Source organism: Mesoplodon mirus (assembly GCF_964341445.2).
Source record: "Mesoplodon mirus genome assembly, chromosome: 5".
Taxonomy (NCBI): domain Eukaryota; kingdom Metazoa; phylum Chordata; class Mammalia; order Artiodactyla; family Ziphiidae; genus Mesoplodon; species Mesoplodon mirus.
This window is the reverse complement of record NC_138980.1, coordinates 154,957,130-154,982,896: the sequence shown is the minus strand read 5'-3', so window position 1 is coordinate 154,982,896 and position 25,767 is coordinate 154,957,130. Positions and strand designations below refer to the sequence as shown.

At 44.0% G+C, this 25,767-nt stretch overlaps 1 protein-coding gene across 1 annotated transcript; it reads right to left on the bottom strand.

Moving 5' to 3' along the window:
• Positions 1-1,567: 1,567 nt before the first annotated feature.
• CAPSL (calcyphosine like) lies at positions 1,568-22,268 on the bottom strand (the record flags this gene model as incomplete). The annotated part of the gene is made up of 6 exons (XM_082623178.1): positions 22,251-22,268; positions 12,225-12,288; positions 9,286-9,422; positions 5,789-5,966; positions 5,290-5,499; positions 1,568-1,669 (listed from the first exon to the last, which is right to left on the bottom strand). Exons 3-6 carry the CDS (start codon positions 9,420-9,422, stop codon positions 1,568-1,570), a joined length of 627 nt encoding a protein of 208 aa, XP_082479304.1. The 5' UTR covers positions 12,225-12,288; positions 22,251-22,268.
• Positions 22,269-25,767: the final 3,499 nt, after the last annotated feature.

Sequence of the window (25,767 nt, the reverse complement as noted above, 5' to 3'; positions counted from 1 at the left end):
TTCTTCTGGCTTTCTACATCATTCCTACATATTTCTTCATAATACTTGGCATCTTTTGGACTACCACCATCTACATAAGCCTACATAATAAATCCAATGGAAAACCAGACTTGTGCCATTAATTTGCAAAACAAAAGCTAGCTTCCCATGATATGGGGATGCTCTCATCCTCAAGAAAAAGGTCTCTTTTCCAGACTGTCACCAGGGGAACTGAGAGTTTAGCTTCTCCACAACAAAGAAAGCAAGGTATCCTCTTTGATGATTGCTATCATTATCATCTGGAAATGTGTGTTTTCAGAATTCTTAAATCAATGTATATCCTGATCCCAACTTCCAAATCTGTGAAGTAAAAAGTAAACGAATGAATTGATACAGAAAATGGCAAGTGTGTTCCGACACTAAATCCAGAGCCACTTAAATACATAAGATCATAAAGGGAACAATTACCCCAATCTATGTCCCCAAGCCAGGGAATGAGTGCAGCCAGGGACAGAGTGACAAAAAGGACTGTCCCTGAGTAACAAGGTCATTCCCTCTGGCACCATAGCCAGAGGGTTAGTCACCACGTTTTTATCTCTGGCCCAGAAACAGAACACACAAAGAGAGAGCTGCAGTTTCAGTATCTACTATCCAGCAGCAGGGGCTACCTTTGCTTAGAAGCCTTTCCTGGGGAGATGCTCACACATCAACAATATGAAGCCAAAGCTTAGACCTGGAGGAGAAGTCATTGAGACACGAAGTGTCAGGATGGAAAAGCTGCTTTGCAGTGTGCCTGTGATCCTAGTCTATGCCATGCCCCACCTCCTTGTGCTGGTGGGAACTACAGCGTGATGGGCCAACAGCAGGGAGGGGAGAGATGAATATTCCAGCAGACCACTGATATGATCTGCCCACTCACAGCTGAGATGTCCCACATAAATTCTGAGAGCACAGCCCAGCCTCAGAATTTAACCACAGAAACAGTCCTGGCTCTACTGCTCAAGGAAATGGTCTCCAGTCTCACACCAGCCTTTAAAATGACCCAAAAAAGTCATTTGAAATCTATTCGCCAAACAGAGGCTTCCCAAAACCACAGGCAGAGAAACTCAACATTCAGTTATAGAAATAGAGGCTAACGTGAGGTCTCCTTCTGGTCCCCAAATTGGGACTGAGGCACGTGAAGATTTACAGTCATTCATAAAAATAGGTGAATTCTTCCACCTAGAAATGGACATCTAATAGGATATGGAGAAACACTCTGGGTGCATGGGTGGGATACTACTTAAACTTTTATTAATGGCCAAGGAAGAAATCTAATGTTTATTAGACACCTGAATATATCAGCCTGGCTCTAGCAGATTTTTGGACCTTATTTTAACTAATTCCTATTTTAGAGCTAAAGAAGCAGCCTCAGAGAAGTCACAGTTAAATAGTGTCTTCATTTCTGCCCTAGACAATGCAGTGTATGTGAGCACGGAAGAAACCCTGGGGTGAACATGAACTCAGCTATGATCCTGGTTTTGAGCTGATGCTTAATCATTTGGAGCCACATGGCAGCACTCAAATCCCTGGTCCCCAGGTCATACATTTAGAGCTTCCAGGCAGTTCTCATCATGACGATGAAATACACATCGGTGTCAATGGAAGTGCTCACTCCGGCATAGTAGTTCATAAATTCCTCGGGGGTCACCTGCAGTGGAAAAGTAAGAAACGAAAACAAAACTTTGCTTCTCACCATTTCAGTGGAGGCCCATTTCCAGGACCTGTAAATGGGAGTGAAATTTCAGTCAAGGAGGTTTTTTAGGGACACAGCTGAGGAACAGATCTAGAACAAGAGAAAAAGTGAGGTTGAGGATGGAGTGAGGGGGTGGCCGAGGGGGGAGAGGGGAAGAAAGTCTTGAAATTTTCCAAACCAACCTAAATGGAAAGTGAGATACAGGTCTCATCTTCCTTTAAGAGCAGAAGCCCATCTGTTCAGGTAAGCAAGACTGAAACTCAGAATAAGAAACAAGTTTTCTTTAACCACAGTGAATACCGTCTTTCTGTGACACGTCAGAAACATCACCTCATGTCCTTGTGTCAAGACAAGAAATGTTTTACCTTTCAAAAAATGGAGCTTGGTCTTATGGGTAAGGAAACAGATTTCTTGTTAAACACTCCTTGGCTTCATGCTTTTTTAAGATACATATTACTCATTCTAGGCACAGAGGAAGTTAAAAAGATACCCCCTGCTCCATGCCCCCTTGGGTTCTCTCTTCTCCCATGCCTGTTTCAACTAATATTTTTATCTGTGCTAGGATTTTACTTTCCTTTCCTTTCGAAAAAAAGAAAAAACTGTTACCAATTTATTCTTTAAGAGGTGGAGGTGAAACATACACTCTAATTCAACCATATTGGCTGACACAATTGGTTGATTGAGGGAAATAATTGTCCTCTGGTTTGATCTCTATAACCAGTGAATGTAGCCCCAAGTATAGGCTTCCTTATATGGGAGAATGTAGACACAATAATGATGGCTGTTTTGGAAATTTATTGTTTTTCTCGTTAGCCCTCAAATTTCAGTGTCGTGAGAGATAGAAAACATCAGAAAAAGTGAAATCCGTAAACAATTCAAAACGCCTTTCTAGTCCATAACAGCAAACTCCTCTCTCAGCGAGTCTCTGGGAACATAGCTATCTCTTCCAAGAATCACATGAGCTGAATGACCCACTTAATTTTTTTGCTGAAATTATAAGTGAACAGAGAAAAAAGTCTCAGGATCCACAGTTCTCTCCCTGTACTGACCTCTTCCCCCTGCCTGTCCCCCCAAAATAGCAAAAAATAGTAGGAAGAAAGGCGTTGAATGGAGCTACTAATTGAGCTGGGCTTAGCAGTGTCTGGAAGTAGAACTAAATAATATATGTACATAGCTTTGGTAAAAATTAGAATACCATTAATGTCTCTTTTCTTGCATTTCTTTATTTCTGTCCTCCTCTGCATTCCCTGGTTATCCACCCTTAAGTTCCATCTGGAGTTCCTTTATACTGACAGTTCCTTGTGCATTTAAAATGATTCAACGTGAAAAAGTGTGAATCGCATATCACTTTTCAGAAACATTTTCATTATGTCTATTAAATGGAATATCCCTGTAAAGTCCTTGGCACAATGGCTGGAAGACAGTAAGCACTCAATAAATATTCCTTAGATTCATAATTATGCTAAATGAGGTTCCTGTGCATAATATATGTAGTCATTAAATCAGGCTCTTCTGAATCTTTTAGAGGCAAGGATCTCAAATACAAATGGGAATAAGAGGGCTTCCCTGGTGGCGCAGTGGTTGAGAGCCCACCTGCCGATGCAGGGGACACGGGTTCGTGCCCCGGTCTGGGAAGATCCCACATGCCGTGGAGTGGCTGGGCCCGTGAGCCATGGCCGCTGAGCCTGCGCATCCGGAGCCTGTGCTCCGTGACGGGAGAGGCCACAGCAGTGAGAGGCCCACGTACCACAAAAAAAAAAAAAAAAAAAAAATGTGAATAAGAGTCATTTGGGATACTTATTAAACTGTAAATCCTTGAGCTTCATCCGTTCCCCCATGCCCAGCCAAAAAAAAGCAAATTCTGCAGTTCTTCAGGGCAGCCAGCAACCTGCATTATGAATCCATTCCCCAGATGGTGAGCGTGCACAGAGCTGGGAATTTATGCAAGGTCTGTGAAATTCAGGTGACATCAAATGCTGTAACTGCTAAAAACCCCAGTAACCCTTACGAGTATTGAGAACGTAATGTGGCTTGCGAAGATAAATGTCAAAAGAAATGGCGTGGGAGCTTTAAATCAGCTGAATCACAACAACTGGCTACTTTGACTTGGGTTAGAGAAAAGGGCAGCTGAGGTTTCCCCAGCAACGAGGAGGAACCACCTGCAGAAAAGAGGTAAATACACCCTAGGATCCCATGTAGAGTTGGGCTAATTTGGGGAAATGGCAGTTGACTATTTTTCCACTGCCATTGCAGAGATCAAAGGCCAGCCATATGGGAAGAAAACATACGGTTCTGCTGTTTCTGTCCCTACGCATTTGGCTGCCCAACAGAATCTAGGCTCCTTTTTTATCCACCTCTGCAATCACTTCAGGCTAAAATGAAAGGTATTTCTCTGTCCCTGGCAGGAAAATGTCAGCAGAAAGGACAGAAAGATCTCCTTCCTACCCTCTCCTCCCCTCGCTCATAGGACTCACCACGAAGTTTCACGGAAAAAAAAATTGGGGGAAATTCCCTTCAGAATGAGAAGGCTTGTTTCTTTCTACCATCTCTGCTTCCCGCTCACTGTCCACTAATCCCTCCTGTGTGGCCAAGGGGTCAGGAGTAACCCTCCCCAGAGTTCTGCTACCTCAGCCACGCAGGGAACTCCCTTCCCCATAACCATAACCTTCAGGACACCTCAGGGCAGAACTGATCTTGGGTTAAAAATCCCGTTTCTGGCTGTTGATAAAAGACAGAGGACATTTCCATCTGAGCCTAGACACAGTTATGGAGGTATAATTCCTTACCCTATCGAGTGACACATTTGTAACTTGAAGACACCAGTTATTGGAGATGAGTGGTTGCTTTTGTCCTTAAGTTCACTGGAGTTTAGAAATGCGAGTTCATCTCAAAGCCCATCAAAGATTAAATCAAAGTGAATTCTGTTATCTGGGATTCCCTTTACTGAACACTTCCCTGAAATGGCATTTCCATGTAGCAAAGTGTGATGACAAATGATGCTCATAAGGGTGTATGAAAAAGGCATGCCGCATCCTGAAATGCTCTGTGAATCATGTTCTCCAAAATTGAATTATGGTCTCATTTTGAAGTTAAATGTATGTTATTATCATCAAATTCACTGGAATTAGGCTAGCTGTGTGTGGTACATACGGTAACCATGAAACAGAACATTTAAGGGGTGGGATAGGGAGGGTGGGAGGGAGACGCAAAAGGGAGGGGATATGGGAACATATGTATATGTATAACTGATTAAATTTGTTATAAAGCAAAAAATAAATAAATAAATAAATAAATAAATAAATAAAAACAGAACATTTAACCAAAATACCGTAGTCTTCAGATGATGGGTATTTCACTGTATGTGGTTCCCCTACCAATATATGTGCACACACACACACACACACACACATTTTTACTACTTTTGTTCTCAGCTTTCTAGACAGTCACCAAGGAAACATTTTACTTCTATTTATAAAAAATATGGTATAAGTATTTTTAAGGTTTTGGGCCTGTTTCCCATTTACAATTACAGATCAGATAGAAGAAATTTCACTAGATTAAGCTCTTTCACTCACCACTCCATCTTTGTCATGGGGTGAGTCAAAGTTATCCAGAAATTTCCGGAACACTTGCTCCTCCGTCCATTCTCCGTTTTGGTACTTCGGGTGGTGTTTTGCACTGTACATCTCACGAAGGTCTTCAATTGTTATCACACCATCTCCAGTCTTGTCTAACTTTCTAAAAGCTTGCATAATTACCTCTTTTCTGGCTCTGGACATTGGAGGCTAGATACGTAGAAAAAAAACACATACACAGACATACACAAGCAGATGAGCTTCTCCTGTATCATCTGTGATGAAATATCTTATTCCTCTCAGTGACGTGCAATTGTTTGTGTGCTGTTAAAGGATGTGCATTATGACTGCTCCAAAAGATCCCTGAGCCTGCACTCGGTCTCCCACCAGCCTCCCCCACGGTGTGCTAACAGCTTCTGAAAACCAAGCCTCACAACAGCCAACCCAAACCACTCGAAAGCCAAACCCAGTAGATACGGTGATTCATGGGACCACTTACTCTTAATGTGAGAAGAACTTCATTAAAGTCTATTGTTCCATTTCCATCTTTATCGAGCCTCCGGAAGAGCTCTTCCGCCTCTTCCTTTTCCATGACCACAGCAGAATCATTTAACCCTTTCACAAATTCTTTGAAATCAAGGGTTCTGTGGTTATTGTCACCCATAATTTGAAACACTCTGAAGATAATACACACATACAAAAAAGAAGAAAAAACACAAAGAACAAGGTGGAAGAATAAAGATTTCAAAAGAAAACCACTCTCAAGGTTTTTCTGAAGTAAAATACAAGTCTTAGATTCTTCTCTGTACCCTCCTCCCAAATTTGGTGAGCCTCTTCCCAGTCTTTCGGAAAAGAAAGCAAACCTTTAAAAATATACTGTAGGGCTTCCCTGGTGGCACAGTGGTTGAGAGTCCGCCTGCCGATGCAGGGGACGCGGGTTCGTGCCCCGGTCCGGGAAGATCCCACATGCTGCGGAGCAGCTGGGCCCGTGAGCCATGGCCGCTGAGCCTGCGCGTCCGGAGCCTGTGCTTTGCAACAGGAGAGGCCACAACAGTGAGAGGCCCGCGTACCGCAAAAAAAAAAAAAAAAGAATAAAAATATACTGATTCTAATTATATGACATTCTGAAAAAGGCAAAACTATAAAGGTGGTAAAAAGACGAAGGGAAGGGGAGAAAGATTAGGTGAAGCACGGGGGATTTTGAGGGCGGTGAAACTACTCTGTATGATACTATAATGGGAGATACAGGATATGCATTTCCTCAAGCCCATAGAACCTCCAGTACAAAGAGTGCACTTTAATGTGTACATTAAAATTAGTTAGGAGGTCAGGGGATCCCAGGAAGGAATGCAGACCGTGACAAGAGAATCTAACTGTTGTATAAAAGTTTGAGGCAATCTCACTGAAGGGGGGTGGGGAGATGAAGATGCCAACTTAAGTAACTCTGGAAACGAGAAGACTTTGTAAGACTAAAGACAAGAAGAAATGCACTTAACCTCTGTACTCTAGTTAATAAAGGTATTTCCAGTGGAGATATGAGTTAACAATTATCATATTGCTATACGGGTACCCTAGCACTGAACAATTAAATGAATGGCTGGTGGATGGTGGGAGCCAGGCTTCTCACTGTTGGAATGGGGATTTATAGATAAGCTAGGGCAGTAAGCTAGAAGGACCTGATCCATGTGGTAGAGGATTGAGATGGAGACATCAGTATGAACTCATGTTATAAACGTAGATGATTAATATATAATGTATGCATGATTACATACATATATACATACACATACACACACGGGTTAGTATAAACACATATATTTCCTTGTTCTAGCTAAGAGGACCTGGAAGTAACAACCCAGTAAGAACCAGCACATCTAGAGCCTAGACCTTGGTTTCTAATACAATTCTCCAGTAAAAGTATCTGACTTTCTTGGAGAAATCTCTGATTCTAGAATTGGGGCGGGAAATATGCAAGATGAGACTGGAGTACCTTATACCAGAAAGTAAGGGGGAAAAAACCCTACACTGATGGGGATACATCAAAGGGACACAGAAGCCAACTGAAGAGCTCCCAAGGCCAAAACTGGAACAATTTGAGCAATAAATAGTGTTTAATTATAACCCAAAGTATAAAATAAATATCCATGAGTTACTATTGGTTTAAGTAAATGATTGAATAAATAAATGTGAGAGGAGAGAAATTTCTCCTGCAGAAGAATTTCAAATAAATTATGCTCATTCTCTGTCCTGAAGGAGGAAAGCCTACTCCCCACACCCTAAGTAGGACTCTGCATAGAGACTTCCCTTTAAAGAGTTCAACATGGAAAGGCAGCGGGGAGAGTAACTCTACATTGGAGAAGCCAGACAGGCACTGTCTCAGCCAGGTGACCAAGGTCAACATCAGTAGTGATAAACCATGTTGATAGTACATGATTTGACATGATGAAAATGGCACTTTACTTCTGTGGTCCTCAAAGAAACAAAATCCCAGTCTAATAATAAGAAAAAAAGGGGGGAAGGGGAAGCCAACCCTTGAGTTGAGGAGAAATTTAGGGAAGGGCAAGGCCAGTAACGGCGAGGCGGCAGAGGGCACATTCAAGCAAACGGCCAGATGAGATGGTGTCTGTTCACAATAAACTGGTTCACGGTGGGAGGGGTGGGAGGGGTGTGGGGTGGAGATGGCATAGATGGCAGGAGGAATTCAACTGAATGGGCCAGGAAGTGGACCATGGGTGGTGGTCATGAAGGGTTTGCACTGAGGACAAGGATGTGGCCCCAGGATGAAAGAGGTAGAGGGTGGAGTGATACAACATTAAAGGGAAGTGGACTGGTCTTCCAGTTGGACTGTGACAGCCTGGCTACAGCCTGGGCTTCTGACAGAGCTCAGCTTGGTCTGAGATTTAGGGGACTGTGGAAAGTGACATTCCAGTGCTCAGTACCCTGCTGGAAGTGAAGCCTGCCACAGCCTCCAGATGGGAGGTTGGAGGCCCCTGGCGTGGCATCCTGCTTTTCCCTAACATATAACTCTCACACCAGGAGGATTCCCATTTTTGTGGCTCTCAGTGTCCTGAGTCTAAGTCCTCTGTGAGCCCAGGGGAAGCCTTGTTCACCCATGAATCCCCCAAGATGTCACAATGCCTGGCACATGGCAGGCACTGGATTTAGTCTGTTGGAAAGAGATAATGCTCAGGACCTGCCCTCGGGAGGCTTACAATCTCTTTCCACTCAGGTTTCTCAGTCCCGAGGACTACTCCCACTCTCAGAGGGCTGGGAAAAGAAGCTGTTCTCCTATGGAGCTGGGGGAACCCCATGGGCAGTGAGCTGTTGATTATCTGACAGGCAATTCCAAAGCCCCTGGAAGTGATGGAGACACCACTGCTGCAAGTGGAACTCCAAAACCTGCAACTGCATCTAAATCAGTATTCCTTCCTCCCTCTTCTAACTCGGCCCCTAATCTCTTTAAGATTAGAGAACTTTCCATGTTTATTCACACCAAACCTCTGACCCTAAGCTCAGTGAACACTTTTATAGCATATCCATTTCCTTTTCTGGGCATACAGAAGGCATTTCTCAGCCTCTCCTGAACCCTGATGGGAGTTTGGGGTTAGTAGCTGCAAACTATTGCATTTAGAATGGATAAACAACAAGGTCCTAGTGTATAACATAGGGAATTATTTCCAATCTCCTGGGATAATTCGGCCCCTATTGTCACAGCTTTAGGGAGTGTTTCTCTCATTGCCCTGCTAGGTGTCTCTAATACCTAGACACGCTTCTACCTTCACCTCGAGTTGTCCCAGTAGCTGCGCTTAAGAACCAAAAATTGTCACAGGGGACCGCAGAGATCAGTGCTTCCAAACTCTGCATTTTACAAACAAGGAGCTGAGAACCCAGGAGGAAGTGAGTGAGCGCCCGAGGTCACACAGCCAGAATTCGCCTCATCTGGCTGCACCCTGCTTTTCTCCTCCATCTTCCTACCACCCACAGCCCCCGTCCTACCTGCCAAGTCCTTTGATGCCTGCGGAGCCCCTGGCTAGGCACTGCAGGCGGAGCCTTTCGATGGGGTCAGTGGCCGTGGTGAGCTTCTGCTTGGCCTGGATCGCCATCTCTCGGTCGTGGCGTGCCGTCCCCGCCATCTGAGAGGGAATCCATTCGAGTCAGCGGGGCTCAGGCCTCCTCGCCTGCCTCTGACAGGGCAGGGTGACCACAGCCTCGCTGAGAAGGAAATTCACAGCACGCTCTCTCATCCACTTCACGAGAACCTTCTCAAACCTCCCAGAATTTCCCACTTTCAGCTACACCAACTATGTCCTGTCATATTTATTACTTGCTTGTCTAGTCCTGAGAGCCTCTGATCTCTGGCCTGGACAATAGTTTTAAATATACAGCAATCCCTGACACGCTTTCATCTTTCAGAAGCACTCCTCCCGCCATAAAAAATAAGTCTCATTTCACCAAACTCTTTTTGAGCCAATCTTATATGCTTTATTCTTTTATTTAGAATTTTCCATATTCCCTTTGACTCCAGATTTAATATTCTCCTTTTTGGTCTAAAGATTAATTTTTGTTGCTTCTGTCTTCACTGAGATTCTCGGTATTGGGACTTCATGATTCCCACCAGTAATTAGTATGTTTTCTTGTATTAACTGGTTAGTGTCCATTAACACCTAACTAGGTTCTCAGGACAGAAAAAAGGTAAGTAGACTCTCTCTCCTGAAGAATAGATATATCGTTTTTCTACAGTTTGGCTTTTGTGTTTTAAATATTCAGAAATAAGAGAGAGGATAGAGGGAAGCAGCACCCCCTGCGAGGTCTCTGAGCAACGGAACGAACTGTACTGACCCTGCAGCCGGGCTGGGGCTCTGAGAACACACACAACGGTGGAAAAGCCACACGCTGGGAGCCTGGAGACCCGGGATCCAGGCCTGATGGCAACGCACTCCCGGTGAGGTTGGAACAAATCTCAGGGCCTCCGATTCCTCCTCCTCTGTTAAATGAAAGGCTTGGATTAAATGATCTTTAAATTCCAGCCCTGCTCCAGAAACACTAATCTTCGTATGAGTCCACTGACCCAGTAAATGGGGGATTCTAGAAATTTCTTTTTTACGGTGAGTTGTGAATGAAAGAGAGCTTGATGGATGTGCAAAAAAAACAGCATTCAGGGTGCAGAAAGCACTGGTGTTAGAAGGCTTCTGCCACTGACTCTGAGGCTCCCCTCTCCCCCCGGCCCCCCACATGCTGGCACTTCACCCATCAGCGATGGCAGCCCTCACGCCCTCGAAGGCTGCTCCTTCCAATACAACCCATAAGGTCTCCCCACAAAGTTCTCGTTAACTTTAGAGAGAGGGAATCTCAGACTGAAAGCCGAGGCCAGAGCAGATGATTCAGGGAAGCGCAGCCACCTTGCGGTTCCCTCCTCCTTGCCTTTCACAGGGATGAAAAGGGGAGCGGCTCTTCTCAGGGCTCTCGGACGCCAGGCGGAGAGGAGGCCTTTGCCTCTCTAGGCCCCAGCGCTTTGCTCCACATCGGGAAGAAATTGCTCCGCCTGAAGTTACATGAACCCTTCTGTGCTTCCTCCAGCCCTGAAAGCAGAGGTTCCCGGAATTCCAGAGATGGGTTGCCTTTCCGGCAGCATTAACTTTCTTAAAACCTGAGTTTGCCTGTTACTGCTTTGTCACCTGATCTCAAGGTGACAATTCCCAGAGCTTGTCCCCAACTTCCAGCCCTGACTCCACCCCACAGAATCCCTCAGCTGCACCCAGAATCCCGTGCTCAGGATTCACGCGCGAGGCCACCAGTTCGCTGTCCGGCCGTCTTCCACTCCCTCCCTCGTGGTCCTGGCCTGAGGCATCCCTGGTCCTGACCCTCTTCGGCAACCAGGCAACCAGCCCCGGCCCTCCCCTCCCACTGTAAGAGCAGCAACTAGGGACGCAGCCCTCACGTGCCTTCCTCATCCTCTAAATCCACCGGGGACCTTGTTTCTTTCTTGCCCCTCCCCCTCACTCAGCGCCACTTGCTCACTCGTGGTCCCGGCCACCCTCCTCCGCATCCTCGAGTCCTCATTTCCGCTGCCTCTCCCCTGCCTTTCCCACCCTCCTCTACCTGCCCTGATTTCCCGCACCAGCCACAGCAGCAGAAAGGGAGTGGAGAGGGTGGAAGAAAGTGAGGTCTGGTTCCCGGATCCGAGAGACAGGGCCAGAGGAAGAAGCCCTGTGGAGCCCTCTTTGGAAGCCTTCAGGATAATGTTAACTTCAATCGCTAACATTTGTCACCTCCCACTGTGTGGTAAGCACACATCCAACCCTCACAAAAACCCTCTGAGCTGAACTGAAAACAGGGACTCTAACAAATTCCCATACACCCCTGTTCACAGCAGCACTATTCACAAGAGCCAACGGGTGGAAACAACACAAACGTCCACCCGTGGACACATGGATGAACAGAATGCAGTGTATCCCTACAGAGGAATATTATTCAGCCACGAAAAGGAAGGAAGTACTGATAGTGGATGAACCTCAAAACCGTGATGCTCAGTGAAAGAAGCCAGACATAAAATGTCACATATTGTATGATTCCACTGAGTCCCCTACATCCGAACAAGTTCTGTTCCAAGAGCGCTTCATAAGTCCGATTTGTTCATAAGTCCAACAAAGTTAGCCTGGATACCCAGCTAGCAGTATTATAGTAAGTACTGCACTGTATACTAGTTAGTACTATTGGCTATCTAGTACTGCACTGTAATAGGTTTACAATACTCTTCACACAAATAATCCATACATAAAAAACAAACACTAAAAATAAAGAAAACGTTTTTAATCTTACAGTACAGTACCTTGAAAAGTACAGGAGTACATACAACAGCCAGCATACAGGGGCTGGCATGCACGTTCACATCTTTGAAAGTTCGCAACTTGAAGGTTCGTATGTAGGGGACTTACCGTATATGAACTATCCAGAAGAGGCAAATTCAGAGACAGAACGCAGATGGGTTGTTGCCAAGGCCTAGAAGGAGGGGGCAATGGGGAGTGACTGTTCGATGGGGACAGGCTTTCCTTTTGGAGGGATGACACGATATAGCTGGCGGTTGCACAACAGAATGGTTGAACAGTACACTTTTTAATGGCTGATTTTATCATATGTGAATTTCATCTCAAGTTTTAAAAACGCTATGAGCTAATTACTCCTATGATTCATATTTCACAGATAAAGAAATTGACAAGCACAACAATCAGGCGACTTGCCCAGGTCCCACGGTCAGTGTGGCTCACAGAAATTCACACACCATTAGGACTGTAGGACCCTGAAAAGTCATCGAGTGCCATCCCTGCCTCTGGCGACTTGAAAACTAGGGCTTGTGTTGGTCAAGGAACTTGCCCCAAAATCCCGGCCAACAATGAAACTCAGGGCTTCAGACCAAGCAGGGCTCTTTGTACTCCACCACCTTTGTGAAATACTACAAAAGCATCTCAAAGCACAATGTGATGGCACCCACTCAGAGGAGAGCAGGGAGGAGTCCTGGAAAACACCCCACCTGACCCATCTCTGCAGCCGACCCTACCCAGTGACCATGCAGCAGTTACCTCTGGAGTCTAATCTGATATATCCAGAAAAAAATTACATTCTCTCCTGCCACCCAGCCTATCATGGTACTTGAAATGCCCATGTTAACTACCATTTTTAGTCATTTAATGACCCAGTTCATCAACAAATAGCTAATATTTATCATGTGATATTTTCAAGGCACCAGTTGGAGCAGATTACTCCAAGAAGCAAGCCCTTGAATGAATAGCTTAGAATCGTAAACTTGACTACTTAAGTCCCCTAGTTAAGCCAGGCAGGAAACATAAAATTTGCTAAGAACTGGGGGCTTTGGAAGAAGGAAGGGTGGGGTAGGGTTTTGGTGAAGAAAGGCCATAATCAGAGTTTCTGAAGTTTGCATGAGGGCACCAGGGCAAGAGCCTGTTCCCAAACATATGTCACCGGCATCACAGCACTGAACAAGCGTCCCTGATTCCAGAAGACCCTCTCTGAGCACGGAGGAGCCCGCGTGGTGACATCAGAGCCCATCCAGGCGGGCCTGAGCAAGGCAGTAAAGAGGCTGCCCTCCGATGCACGTGGCCGCAGCGCCACCTCGTGGTGGCACAGCGTCTGTGCCGGTCCCTGGGTCAGGCGCCAGTTCGGTCCATTTCTTCAACAGACGTCTAATAAGTGCGGGGCGCTGTGCTAGGAGTCGGGGGAAGAGGGAGAAAGACAGACAGCGCTTACAGCAATCCCACAGCTGAGCCGCGGCAGCTCAGGAGAGGCGGCTAAGCAGCTTCCTCAAGATTTGTCGGAAGAGGAGCTGATGTCTAACCTTTAATCCTAAAGGAGGTGGAGGTCATCCAGGTGAGGGTCGCGGGGATAGGAGAAGGGAGAGCACTATTTCCCAAGTGCTAAGGCCAAAGTGAGAGAGAAAGGAGTATAACGAGAGAAACGCAAGTATTTTAGTCTGACTGAAGAATAGGGGTGTATGTAGGGGCGGGGGTGAGATAGAGCCGTGGAGGCTGGGAGGAAATTTGGAAAGTGGAAATTTGGAGAAACGTGAAACTGGGCAGGTAGGTCAGCAGGCATCACATCCCCAAGATCCTGAGACACCATGGTAGCGAGTCTGGATTCTGTACTGAAAGCAGCAGGAGACCACAAAGGGTTTCAAGTGAGAGGGCGACAGTTTGTACTGTAAAAGACCCCCCTGGATAAAGTGTGGAAAATGAACAGGAGGGTGGTACAGGCTGACCAGTGGGAGGTGAAACCACGCTCGTGACAACCAGGTGAGAGGTCATGCTGCCTCGAAGAATGTATTGGCGGTGGGGACAGAGGAGATAAAGAGATCCGAGATGGAGAGTAACTGCCCGGGCAGCGAAGGGAGAGAGGTCCCAGGGGTCCACCCAGAGCTCTTGCTTACCTCTCCTCACACCCACCCCCGTGAGGCAGAGACCTGGAGATTTGGGGGCACAGGCCGAGTGGAGCCGCCAGCAGCAAAGTCAAAGGAGACTTTGCGGCAATGGTCACCAGGCCTCCTTGCGTTGGACCGGGGTAAGGCTCCGTCATCCCACTGTCCTGGCGCGCAGCTGCCTGCCGCTGCCAAAGCTCTCTGCCTGGTTTTCGAGAATCGTGTGGAATGGGTTATGGAAAGCTGAACATACATGGAGGTCTGTCTGTTCATGATTCTCGGCGAGGTTCATGGAACTTCTCTTGCTGAATTCAGAGAAAAATTTCAGCGGAATCTTTGGGGAAGAGAGAAACTCTCAAGCCCCAGGCAGCCCTTTTTTGGGTTTTCTTTGGTGACCTCTAGTGGTAATACGCTGAATTACACCCTCCCTCCCTCTCCCCTTCCCTCCTCTCTCTCTCCCCCTCCCTCCCTCTTTCCCTCCCATCCCTTCTCCCCCTCTCATGGTGGGTCGAGTGTACAACCAACAACCAGCAACACAGAGGTGGATCTTAGTTAAAACAGAACATGTTTGAAGGCAATGATTGAGAAAATTAAACCATCTCTACTGACTCCAATCCATTCAATAAACTGGTTATTACTATGTGGTAGATGGCAAAAAACAAACAAACAAACAAAAAAAGTGGCTCCTCAGGACGTTTCCCCTTAGAAAGTGCCTCTCTGGAATAAATATTAGATCCCAGTGCTCAGAGTAGCCTGAGACTGAAATGAAAGGTTTAGACGGTTTGAAGAGAGACGTGGTTTCTGCAGTGGAGACTGGGAAACCCCAGGAAAAGTATAATGACAGGTGTGTGTCCATGTTGTTCACATTGTGAGAGTTCCCTCACTGAACCCAGCTGAACTGTATTGAACTAAAGAGACCCTTAGCACCTCTGGCTATGCGAGGGACTGTGCTAATTCTTCAGGTGATATTATAGAGCTGTGATTCCAAATAGGTATGATCTTGCCTGCAAGGGGACATTTGACAATGTTTGGAAACATTTTTGGTTGTCACAACAGGGGTGAGGGATGCTACAGGCATCTAGTGAGTAGAGGCCAGAGATGCTGCTAAACATGTGAGGCGAGCCCTTGACAATGAAGAATTCTCCAGTCCAAAATGTCAGTCATGCTCAGGTGAAGCCCTGCTGTGGAGAAAGACCTGAGACCAGCATGGGTGCTGAGACCACCATTGAAAAATAAAGATGCTCACCCTCCACCTCAAACACAGCAAATTAGCATCTCTAGGTGTGAGGGCTGGGGATCTGCATTTTCACGTTTCCAGATGGTCTTATCTAACGCACACCAAAGCCTGAAAACCTCAGCTGTAAGAGACACCAAGTCACCCTCGAGTGCCAGCAGCAAGACCTTGAGGGGAAAGGCTAGGGGGAAGGTTATAACATAGCACAGGGTAAGAAGCAGGCATGAACAGAGGACAGGTAATGACCATTATATCCAGGCCAGGGACCAAGCCCTTGCTCCATGCTTTGCACACATCAGCACGCCAACTCACATGAAGGGTCTTATTGAATACAAGTCCCTTGCCTGAAAATGTACCATGAGACAGTGCCAGAGTCAAGACTGATCTCCGGGGCTTCCCTGGTGGCGCAGTGGTTGAGAGTCTGCCTGCTGATGCAGGGGACACGGGTTCGAGCCCTGGTCTGGGAGGATCCCACATGCCGCAGAGCGGCTGGGCCCGTGAGCCACAACTACTGAGCCTGTGCGTCTGGAGCCTGTGCTCCGCAACAAGAAAGGCCGAGATAGTGAGAGGCCCGCGCACCGCAATGAAGAGTGGCCCCTGCTTGCCACAACTAGAGAAAGCCCTCGCACAGAAACAAAGACCCAACACAGCAAAAATAAATAAATTAATTAATTAATAAACTCCTACCCCCAACATCAAAAAAAAAATGTAAAAAAAAAAGACTGATCTCCACTTCTGTCAAAGCCACCGTGTTCAACAGCTACGGCAAGGGGCTGAGAAATTGCTTTGCGAATTCAGAGAAGGACTACGAAATGAGATGAAGAAGAGACAAGGCTTCAAGGAAGAGATTCCTTGGAGAGCTGAAAGGATTTCATGGCAGAGGAGGACAGGGGACAGCAGTGCAGAGCAAAGCAGGGCACTCATGGGTCCTAAACAGGACCCCTCTGTTTCACCTCGGGGTCCTTGCTTGTAAGGCTCGGTGTAAATTCCTTCTGGTAGAGATGAACAATTTCACTTAGTCCTTTCCTTTTAGAGCTGTAGTGTTTACTTGATTGTTTGCTTGTTTTAAGAAAGTGATGTGTGAGGTGGTTTTTTTCCCCACAAATTACTTTTAAAATTATTTTTGCAATGTATGACTATATGAAACATCTGCTTTTTGTTTGGATTGCCAACCTCTGCATAAGATTTAAAATATGACAGTATTTAATCTCTCCTTTAATGACGTAAGTACACTGTGGAGATAAGTCATTGAAGTCTGGCATCTTACCAAATTTTCTCTGCACACAAATACATTTTCTCAAGATGTTTAAAACTCATGTTTCAGCTGTTGTCTATATGAAGCTTTCCCTAGAGCCCATGTCTGATAAATCATAGTCTTTTATTCTTTCTTCCAACCTTTGGAATGTGAATTAATTCCTTATTTATTGTTTATGATATGGCAAAATTTAAGAATAATATTTCATAAATATTATTGTTATAAAGTGTTTAATTCACACATCTTCTTGAAATTTCATTTTATAATCATCCAACCAGGTTTGAGATTAGGACTAGGTAAGGCACATGGCTGGGGCACAATGTTTAAGGTGACCCTCAAATCTCAGGATTGTACAGACATCAACCTTGTACTTGCTCAAGGCTGAGAGTGAGTGTCTCCTTAAATATTTTGCCCCAGGGACCTACCTTGCCTCACCCTAGTTCTGGTCTTGAATTCAACATATACTTAATATTTATTGAACATCTATTGTGTGCCACACAACAGCAATGAGTGAGACAATCAAGGTCCCTTCCAGGAGTTCACATTCCTCAGGGTAGTTTTAGCTTTGTTGAATTTGAATTACTGTTGATTTTCCAGAATTGCCAACTGGCTGATTCCAATCTTTTTTCTCTGCTATATTCCACTTTCAATTGGGTGGCCATGTCTCTCTGGCCAAAAATACTTAACTGAAAGTGCTGAGGGCTCTGGGAGAGCTCTCCCATCTCTTTTGCCTCTTCTTGCCTTAAACAAGAATGTGACGCCAGGAGCTGTGACAGGCTTTCTGCAATTGTGAGGAAAGGGCCAAGGGAATCACAGAGATATCAACTTACAGCCCTAACATCACTGAACTACTGAAGAGATATAACCAACTACCTGACTCCACACTCCTGTCATGTGAGAAACATAAGCCCTTATTTGCTTAATACATTGTTGGTCAGGTCCTCTGTTACTTGCAGCCGAAAGTATTTCTAACTGATATAACTGGCAAAAGCTTATTCCTGCAGTGTTTGGGTTGACCCTAGATCTCTACCTTTACCTGGGTAAAATAACTAACAATCCAGTGTGAGGAGAGCCTCAGCTTCCCCTGAGAACTGGGAGAAAAGGTAAAGTAAAATTCTTCTCTCAGGAGAATTTCATCAACATTTAGCAACCTCTGCTGCATTTGGGGCTATGAAAGAGAGTGGGAAAAACTGCTTAGCATGATATTCAAGGACCCATGTAACTAACACAACGTGATACAAGCCCAGGTTAGATAAACACAGAGGCGCCAGGGTTAAGGGGTCCTTGTCATAATGAGCATCCCCTGGGAATACCTGGAGGTAGAAGCTGTCTTAACAGCACTCTCCTTGCTGTCTCTTTCTCCATCTCGCTCTTCCCCTCTGCTCTGCCTTGAGTCTCTGGGGGTGTTACCAGGAAATTACTTGCAGTCTATTCTGAGTCAGGCAGCCTGCCAGATCTTAAAGAAGCAGAGTAAGAAACTATCTAAACTACACAAAGGTAAGCAAAGCTTTGGCTGGATTTGTGTACAAAATGCAAATAAATAAATAAATAAACAAATAAACTTTTCTTCCAAACTCCCTAGTTTTTATGATTACACTCTTAGAAGCAACCATGTAACTCCCAAATATCCCATTTTTCAGGTGCCATAAGGTCTTGACCTCAGTGATTTCTAACCCACTACAAAGACAGACCCCAAGTGTACATCTTCGTCCACTTTTAGATGGGAGTAAAGCCTCAGCTCTGACTACCATTTGCCATTTTGCAACATTAGTCATCAAAATCACCTACTTAATAATTATTTTACAGTCACTTATAATGTTCCTTTTGGAATCATTTGTCTATTTAATGTTTATTTTATAGCCACTTAGAAACCCAGCTAATTATTTGCAACCTGTATGGTCTTAATTGATACTTCCAGAAAACCAAGAAGTGTTAATGGATAAAAATTCAATGTCAGAATGCCAACATCAGTGTAGGGATTGTGTCCAGCTACTCATAACAGAAACAGGATAATTTTCTCTAAAAATGGTAGAGGTATACTTTCCTCTCATATAAAAGAAGTCTGGAGACAGTTCAGGTAGTCATCAACATCTCAATAAACTACCGTTTTTTTTTTACCTTACCATGTTTTTTCTTTCCCTCAAAGTTGCCTAAAGTTACAAAATAACCACAGCAGCTCTAGCCATTACATCTACACTCCAGGCAGCAGAAAAGAGAAAGGTGTGAGGGCAAGAAGAATGCACTTCCCAGCTAAGTCAGCCTTTTGTAAAATGGTTCCCAGAAGACTCCACCCAACTCCTTTCACTTAAATCTCACTGGCCACTCCTGCAAAGAAGGCTGATTCTATGGTCTCAATGTTTGTGTCCCCCAAAATTTGTACGATGAAATCCTAAGTCCCAAAGATGGTAGTTTTAGCAGTTGGGCCTTTCAGAGGTGCTTCGGTTACGAGGGCAGAGCCCTCATACATGGGATTAGTGCCTTACAAAAGAAGCTCCAGAGAGACCCCTCACCCTTTCCACCATGCAAGGACACAGCAAGAAGCCATCATTGTACCAGGAAGAGGGCCCTGACCTGACCATGCTGGGGGCCTGATCTTGGACTTTCCAGCCTCCAAAACTGTGAGAAATAACTATCTGTAGGTCATAAGCTACCCAGTCTGCAGTATTTTGTTACAGCAGCCCAAATGATCTAAGACAGCTGGGAAACCTAATTTTAGGCTGGAGACTTTGCCATCCTCCAGGTTTTGTTTACAAAGAAGAGGAACAGCCTGGCAGAAAAAAAGAGACTCCTTCCAGAAAGTAACTGTGTAAGCACTTCTAGATCAGCTTATTCCACAACATCATCTGGAGCCTGAGGCTTTTGGAGGCATTTGGAGACGCCAGACCACCCTGGGGGAGACTAAACCAAGTCCTAGGAGCAGACGTTGTCACCTTGGTGATTTCTCACTCCTCAACCTCTGTTCTTCCAAAATGGATAAGATCACCCCACCTACAGCATAGATCCCAACCTCCCCTGGACCCTCAGCCATCAGGTATGCCCTTTCCTCCTCTCCACCAACTCCCCCCCTTATTTATTTCTGTACTTGCAGTGGATTTTATTTTATAATTATTATGTTTTAAAACCTTTAATATTTTATTTTTACACAACTGAAACGATTACACTCCATTTACAGTTATAAAATACTGACTATATGTCCTGTGTTGTACAATACATCCTTGTATCCTATCTTACACCTAATAGTTTGTACCTCTCACTCCCGCATCCCTGTATTTCTCCTCCCACCTCTATATCTATAACCAGCTCCTCCCTTTAGTTCATGAATCTGCAGTGATCCCTCAACCCTAGACTCCTTCTAGCTCTCACCCTTCAAAGCCAAACTACTTCAAAGAGTCTCAGTTTTTTACTTTCTCATGTCCCATTCATACTTCAGTCCACTGCAGTCTGGTCTCCACTCTGTCACTCCAAAGAACATACTCTCAGGACATCACTGCCAGCCTGATTGCCAACTTCAACAGTCACTCTTAACACCTATTTCACTTTGCCCAGCAGTTGACTCTTATGGTAATTCATTCCTCCTTCTTGAAACTCTTTTCTCTCAATGTCTATGAATCTAACTTCCTATCTCCCTTCCTCTCAGATCTGACCTATTTGGTCTCTCCCTTGTCTTCTGCCTGCCTTTTTAAATGTTACTGTTTCCTAGGATTCAGTTATGTATCCTCTTCTCACTCTCATAAATCCCGTAGTAATCTCAGCCTTATCCACCATTTATCACAACTCATCCCAAATGTTTATTCCAACTCATCCAGTCTCCTGAGCTTCAGAGCCATATTTCAAATTTCCATACAAAATGTACACTTTAATGATCTACAGACACTTCAAGTTTAATGTTCCAGAACCAAATTCATTATCTTTTCCTCCTTATTCCTTGCCTCAGGAAATGGCAGCACCATTTTCCCAAGTCATTAACTGAACATTATCCTCGACTCTTTTTCACCCTCTACCTTGAATTACCAGCCAATTCCTGTAAATTTTTACTATCTTGACACCTCCTGAATCTGTTCCTTCCCCTGCCTCCTTTGCCATGGATACCACCTTAATCCAGGACCTGGTCCTCTCCCATTTCCATTACTGAAATTACCCCTTAGCTGTTTCCCTGCCTCCAATCTTGCCCTTCCAATCTAGCCTCCAAGTGACTAGCAGAGTGATCTTTATAAGATGGAAATCCAAACTTCATACTCTAAGACCCCTTGGTGGCTCCTGGTTGTATACAAGTAAAGAGCAAACGTCTTAGCATTTGATGTATACATTGGCCCTGCCTATCTCTCCAGCCGTTTCAACTAATCCCCACCCTTCCAAAATCTATTCTGCATCTAGACACATTCACATTCCCCAAATGCACCATGTTATTCTGTATCTCTGTGCCTTTGTACAGGGAGTCTCATTTTCAGGAACACCCTCCCTCTCTTTTTGGTCTAGGGAAGTCCTAGTCTTCCCTGTAGAATCACTATGGTGAAGCCTCATATAACCTCTCTCTCCAGAGTAAAACAGCTTGCATCTTCCTTTGTATAATCTGTGCAGAGCTCACATACATCCACATTGCACTATGACATAACTCTTTGCTTTCAGGACTGCCTCTCCTACTAGACTAAAAGTTCCTTAAAGACAAAGGCTGTATGCTTTGTGTCTCCTTCAGCACTTAACAGAATACTAGCAGACTGCTACTTACTGGAATTAATAATTGCTATTGCTATTAGATAATTACTATTTGAATATAAATACAAATGAACGTTCACAATTTAAACCTCACTATTTAAAATACAGTTACAAATTCAAAAGATTTCTGTAGTTGTAAGATTTTGAGGAAAAAATAAGAGCTTTAAAAAACAAGAAAGAATTCCATCTACTTAGTGTGGTTTAACTATGCCCCAGACTGGAGGCGAGTGAGGTGGACACCTTGATAAATGGTATTGCCATTTCCTAAGGTCTTTCTCAACTTCATGATCAATCCAATCAACTCTCTAATATAATTTTTAACATGCTGTGTCAGTTTAATAAGAATTCTGATTCTTATCTAATTCTAAGTGGTCAGTTCAGCAGGCAGGGTTCCCCAGAAATAGCACAACTTAGAATGTTAGATAAACCAAAGTCTGAACCAAAGCTCAGTTTTTTCATTGTTTTTTGACTTGGAGATATTTAACCTTCTTGAAGCTCGCTTTTATCAATGGTCTTACAGGCTACTTACAGTAATTCACCCAGACACTTCACACTTAAGTACCCAGTACATAGTGACTGCTCAGTGATGGTTATTTCCTTCCCCTCTACTGAAAGAAATTTAATTTTGTACATTTTTATCTGAGCACCTCTATGCAAAGACGACAAAGGCTTCTCCCAGTACCAAGTTATTTCCTCCCTAGACAGACAGCCAAGAATGCTCAGCAACTTTTTGATTTTCTTTTTAGAAGGTAACATCTACTGTCTTCTTTCTTCTTTAGCTAAGATGAAACAAAAGTGATCAAATCAATATAATAGATTAAAAATTGATTTACCTTGAATGGTAACCTGTTGCCAACAGTTGCTTTAAACTGAAACTATGGACGCTCCTTTTTGCAGCTGGGAGGACCAGTCCCCTCCTCTCCCCCTTTGCCTCCTCCCTCTTACTTTCTGTCCTCACACCTCCTGGTCCACCCTCTTCCTGCCAATTGGATGTCTAGGAATCACTGCTGCAAACTTACAGCCTCATTGGCTCAGCTCATTGTCAATCCTTATCCCGGCCCTTCCTCTTCTCAAGTTTACACTTCTGTTGCCTAGGAAATCCAGTGACTGTGAAAACCCAAGCTGTTGGCCTTAGGAGAGAAGCCAACAGGAAGTTGGCTGGCAGTTGTTTGGTTTCTAGAAGGACACAAAACTTGCCTCCTAGGTTGTATAAGATAATGTTCAGCAAATTCTCTTACTTCTTTAGGCAACTCTTCCCCGCCCTTCTGTTGTCTCCAGATGGCATCTAATTATCAGGTAAGACTTAAAACCACAATACACGGGAGCAGGCAGGTATAATTACAGGTGATTCAAAGTCCTCCCTCCTTCTCCACAGCCACACACTGATAGGATTCATTTCCCACTGTTCCCATCCTTGGTGTCTTCTTTTCACCTTTCTCCTCTTTTTTTTCACTTCCCATCTTTTTTTTACATTCGTTCCCTAACAACAAGTTTGCCAGATGAGAAGTGGCCCTGTTTAGAAAAAAAAAACACCTTAATCATGTTCTCTCTCTAATTTGTACCGATGACATCTCTCCTACTTTCATCATTTCCACCGCTTCTCTTGCTTCCATCATGAAGTCATGCAAAGAATGGAAGACTAGAACTATGAAGATGTGTTCTCACATTACATGTATTCTCAGGCAAGTGTGGTCATTGATTTCTACAGTCTCTAGATTAGACTCTATATCTGCCTTGCCAACGTCTCAGACTTGCCCTGGAGGTCAAGGGGGTGATGTTCTCTATGAATTTTAATGAAGATTTCTCTCGGTTGAGGGGATTTCCAACAGGGTGTGATTTGAGGTGCAAATAAAAAGCCACTCATTCAAACCCCCTTTTCTCTCTTTGGGGGTTAGATACTGTTTCCAGAGGGTTCCTGACTATGGCCCATGACCACTACCAAGCACTAAGATGGTGCTGACACTGACATGGATTAGATGTGCTCCCCACCACCACCCCAGGGTAGTTCTGAGTTTCTTCTCCACACACCATTAGCCATTTCACCCCAAAATACCCCTTCTTGCTGCAGCTGACCTCATGGTATCAAGCTGTTCATTTGACTTTCACTAAGTGAAATTATTAAGCTAAACTAATAAGCTATTAAGGAGCAATCGCTTAGACAAGATGCACTACCAATGACAGATAAATCTGCCTTTTAATTAATCAGTAAGACAATGGAAAGCCAATTGAGAGCTCTTAGAGGACTGGGAAAGAGTCTGGTTCATCTTTGCATCTTCCAAAATGCCCAGTACCATGTACAGATATGAAATCAGTCATTGTTGGTTGAATCAAATTTTTGAACTGGATAAAATGTATTTATATGAAGGACATTTAAAATACAAAGTCTGCTTTTCAGAAGTAGTTAAGTCCTTGTACTAAGTAGAAGTTTGTGTAGGACCATAGACATTTCATTTACTTCCTTTTACATGAATAATTTTTTGACATTTAAATAAATAACATAACCATCTCTTAATAGCCTGCAATTAGGATGTGATAAACAAAACAACGAAAGATTGACATGAGGTAAAACCACATCTAGAGAGCATCGGGGTAGACAGGTACACAAAGAATCAATATGAGATGGTGGTAATGTAGAAACAGATAAGCAGAATGATGAAAGGAAATATAAATGGCATCTTGAACTTCCTTTCAGAATCTTAAAATGCAACTCCAAAAATAGGTATTTTATACCTAAATCCTTAGTTTATGTCATGTTTAATGTCCATTAAAGCTCAAAAATTAAATATCTTACTGTGCTTATAATTTTTCAAATGTGTAATTGTGTGTTATAATTATGGAAGACCCCAGGTTCCATTCATAAAATAAACATGCATTAGGTCTGGGTATGTGAACTTGACCTCTAATCCTAGGCTTTTACCATTAGTCCCTCTGATTCTCCAGGAAATGACCTTACTTCTTGTACACACATATTGCCTCCCTTTTCAAAACTGTACCAGCTCTACTGTTTTGGAAATCATAATGTATTTGCATTTTCAGTTATATTCAAATGGAACAATAATTCCCAAATACTAAAATTTAAGGTACCCAAATAGAAAAACACTTAAAGGCATATCTCACCCATAAAGATTTTCAAATCAATTTTAAGGTCTAACTTGTGTACAACAAACTGCATCCACTTAGTTTTGATAGATATATACACCTACAAAGCCACCACTGCAAAGATTTCCATCACCACATTCACAGTCCACCCTCCCACAGCCCACAGCCCCATGCAACCATTAGTCTCCTTTTTGTCAGTAGAGATTAGTTTACATTTTCTTGAATTTTATATAAGTGAATCATGCAGGAGGCACTTCTTTGAGTCCGGCTTCTTTCGCTCAGCAAGATCATTTTGAGATCCATGTATATAGTTGAGTACATCAATAGCATGTTCCTTTTTACTGCTGAGCAATATTCCTTTTTATGGATATACCACAACTTGTTTATCCATTCACCTGTTTATGGGCATTTCGTTTTTTCTTAGGCTAAGGCTGTTACAAATAAATCTGCTATGAATATCTGTGCACAAGTTTTCAGGTGGATACATATTTTCATTTAACTTGAGTAAATACCTAGAATTGGAATGGCTTAGTCATTTGGCACATAGATGCTTAACTGTTTTGGGGAAACTGTATGGCGATTTTCCTAAGTGGCTGTACCATTTTACGTTCCCATCAGCAGTGGAACGTATGGATTCCAGTAGCTCTATGTCCTTGCCAACTATTGGTATTGTCAGCCTTTTAAATTTTAGCCATTCTAGTAGGTGTGTTGTGGTAACTACGAACTTTTTGGCCAACCCAGTGCAATTGTTCCAGTACAGTTTGCTGAAAAGATTTTTCTTTTTCCATTGAACTGTCTTTGCACCTTTGTTAAAAATCAACTGAACATATTTGGGGGTCTATTTCAGAATTTTCGAGACGTGCCTGCTGTGGTAGCCAGAGAGAGATCACAGAGGCCTTGTATTCCCTGCAGTGGTAGCCAACAAAGGATTTTAATCACGGAGTGATGAGATCAGATTCCCAGGTCATCAAGGCCATGCTGGCAGCCAGCCCTGTGTAGGATGCTTGGCGGAAACAAACTGGAGGCATCCTTCTGGCTCATTGGCTGCTATTGATCAGATTTCATGGATTGGGGCAGAGCCTAGAAGGCACCAGAAAGAGTTGGCCTCACTGAGTTACCAGAGATCAGGAAGGATTTTGTAGTGAGAGCAGGAGAGAGGGAGTTACAAGCCAGGGAGCCTCATCCCTAGACCCCTGTGTTGCTTACGAGGGGAATACAATTCTGGCCATTCATTCCAATGACAACACAGAG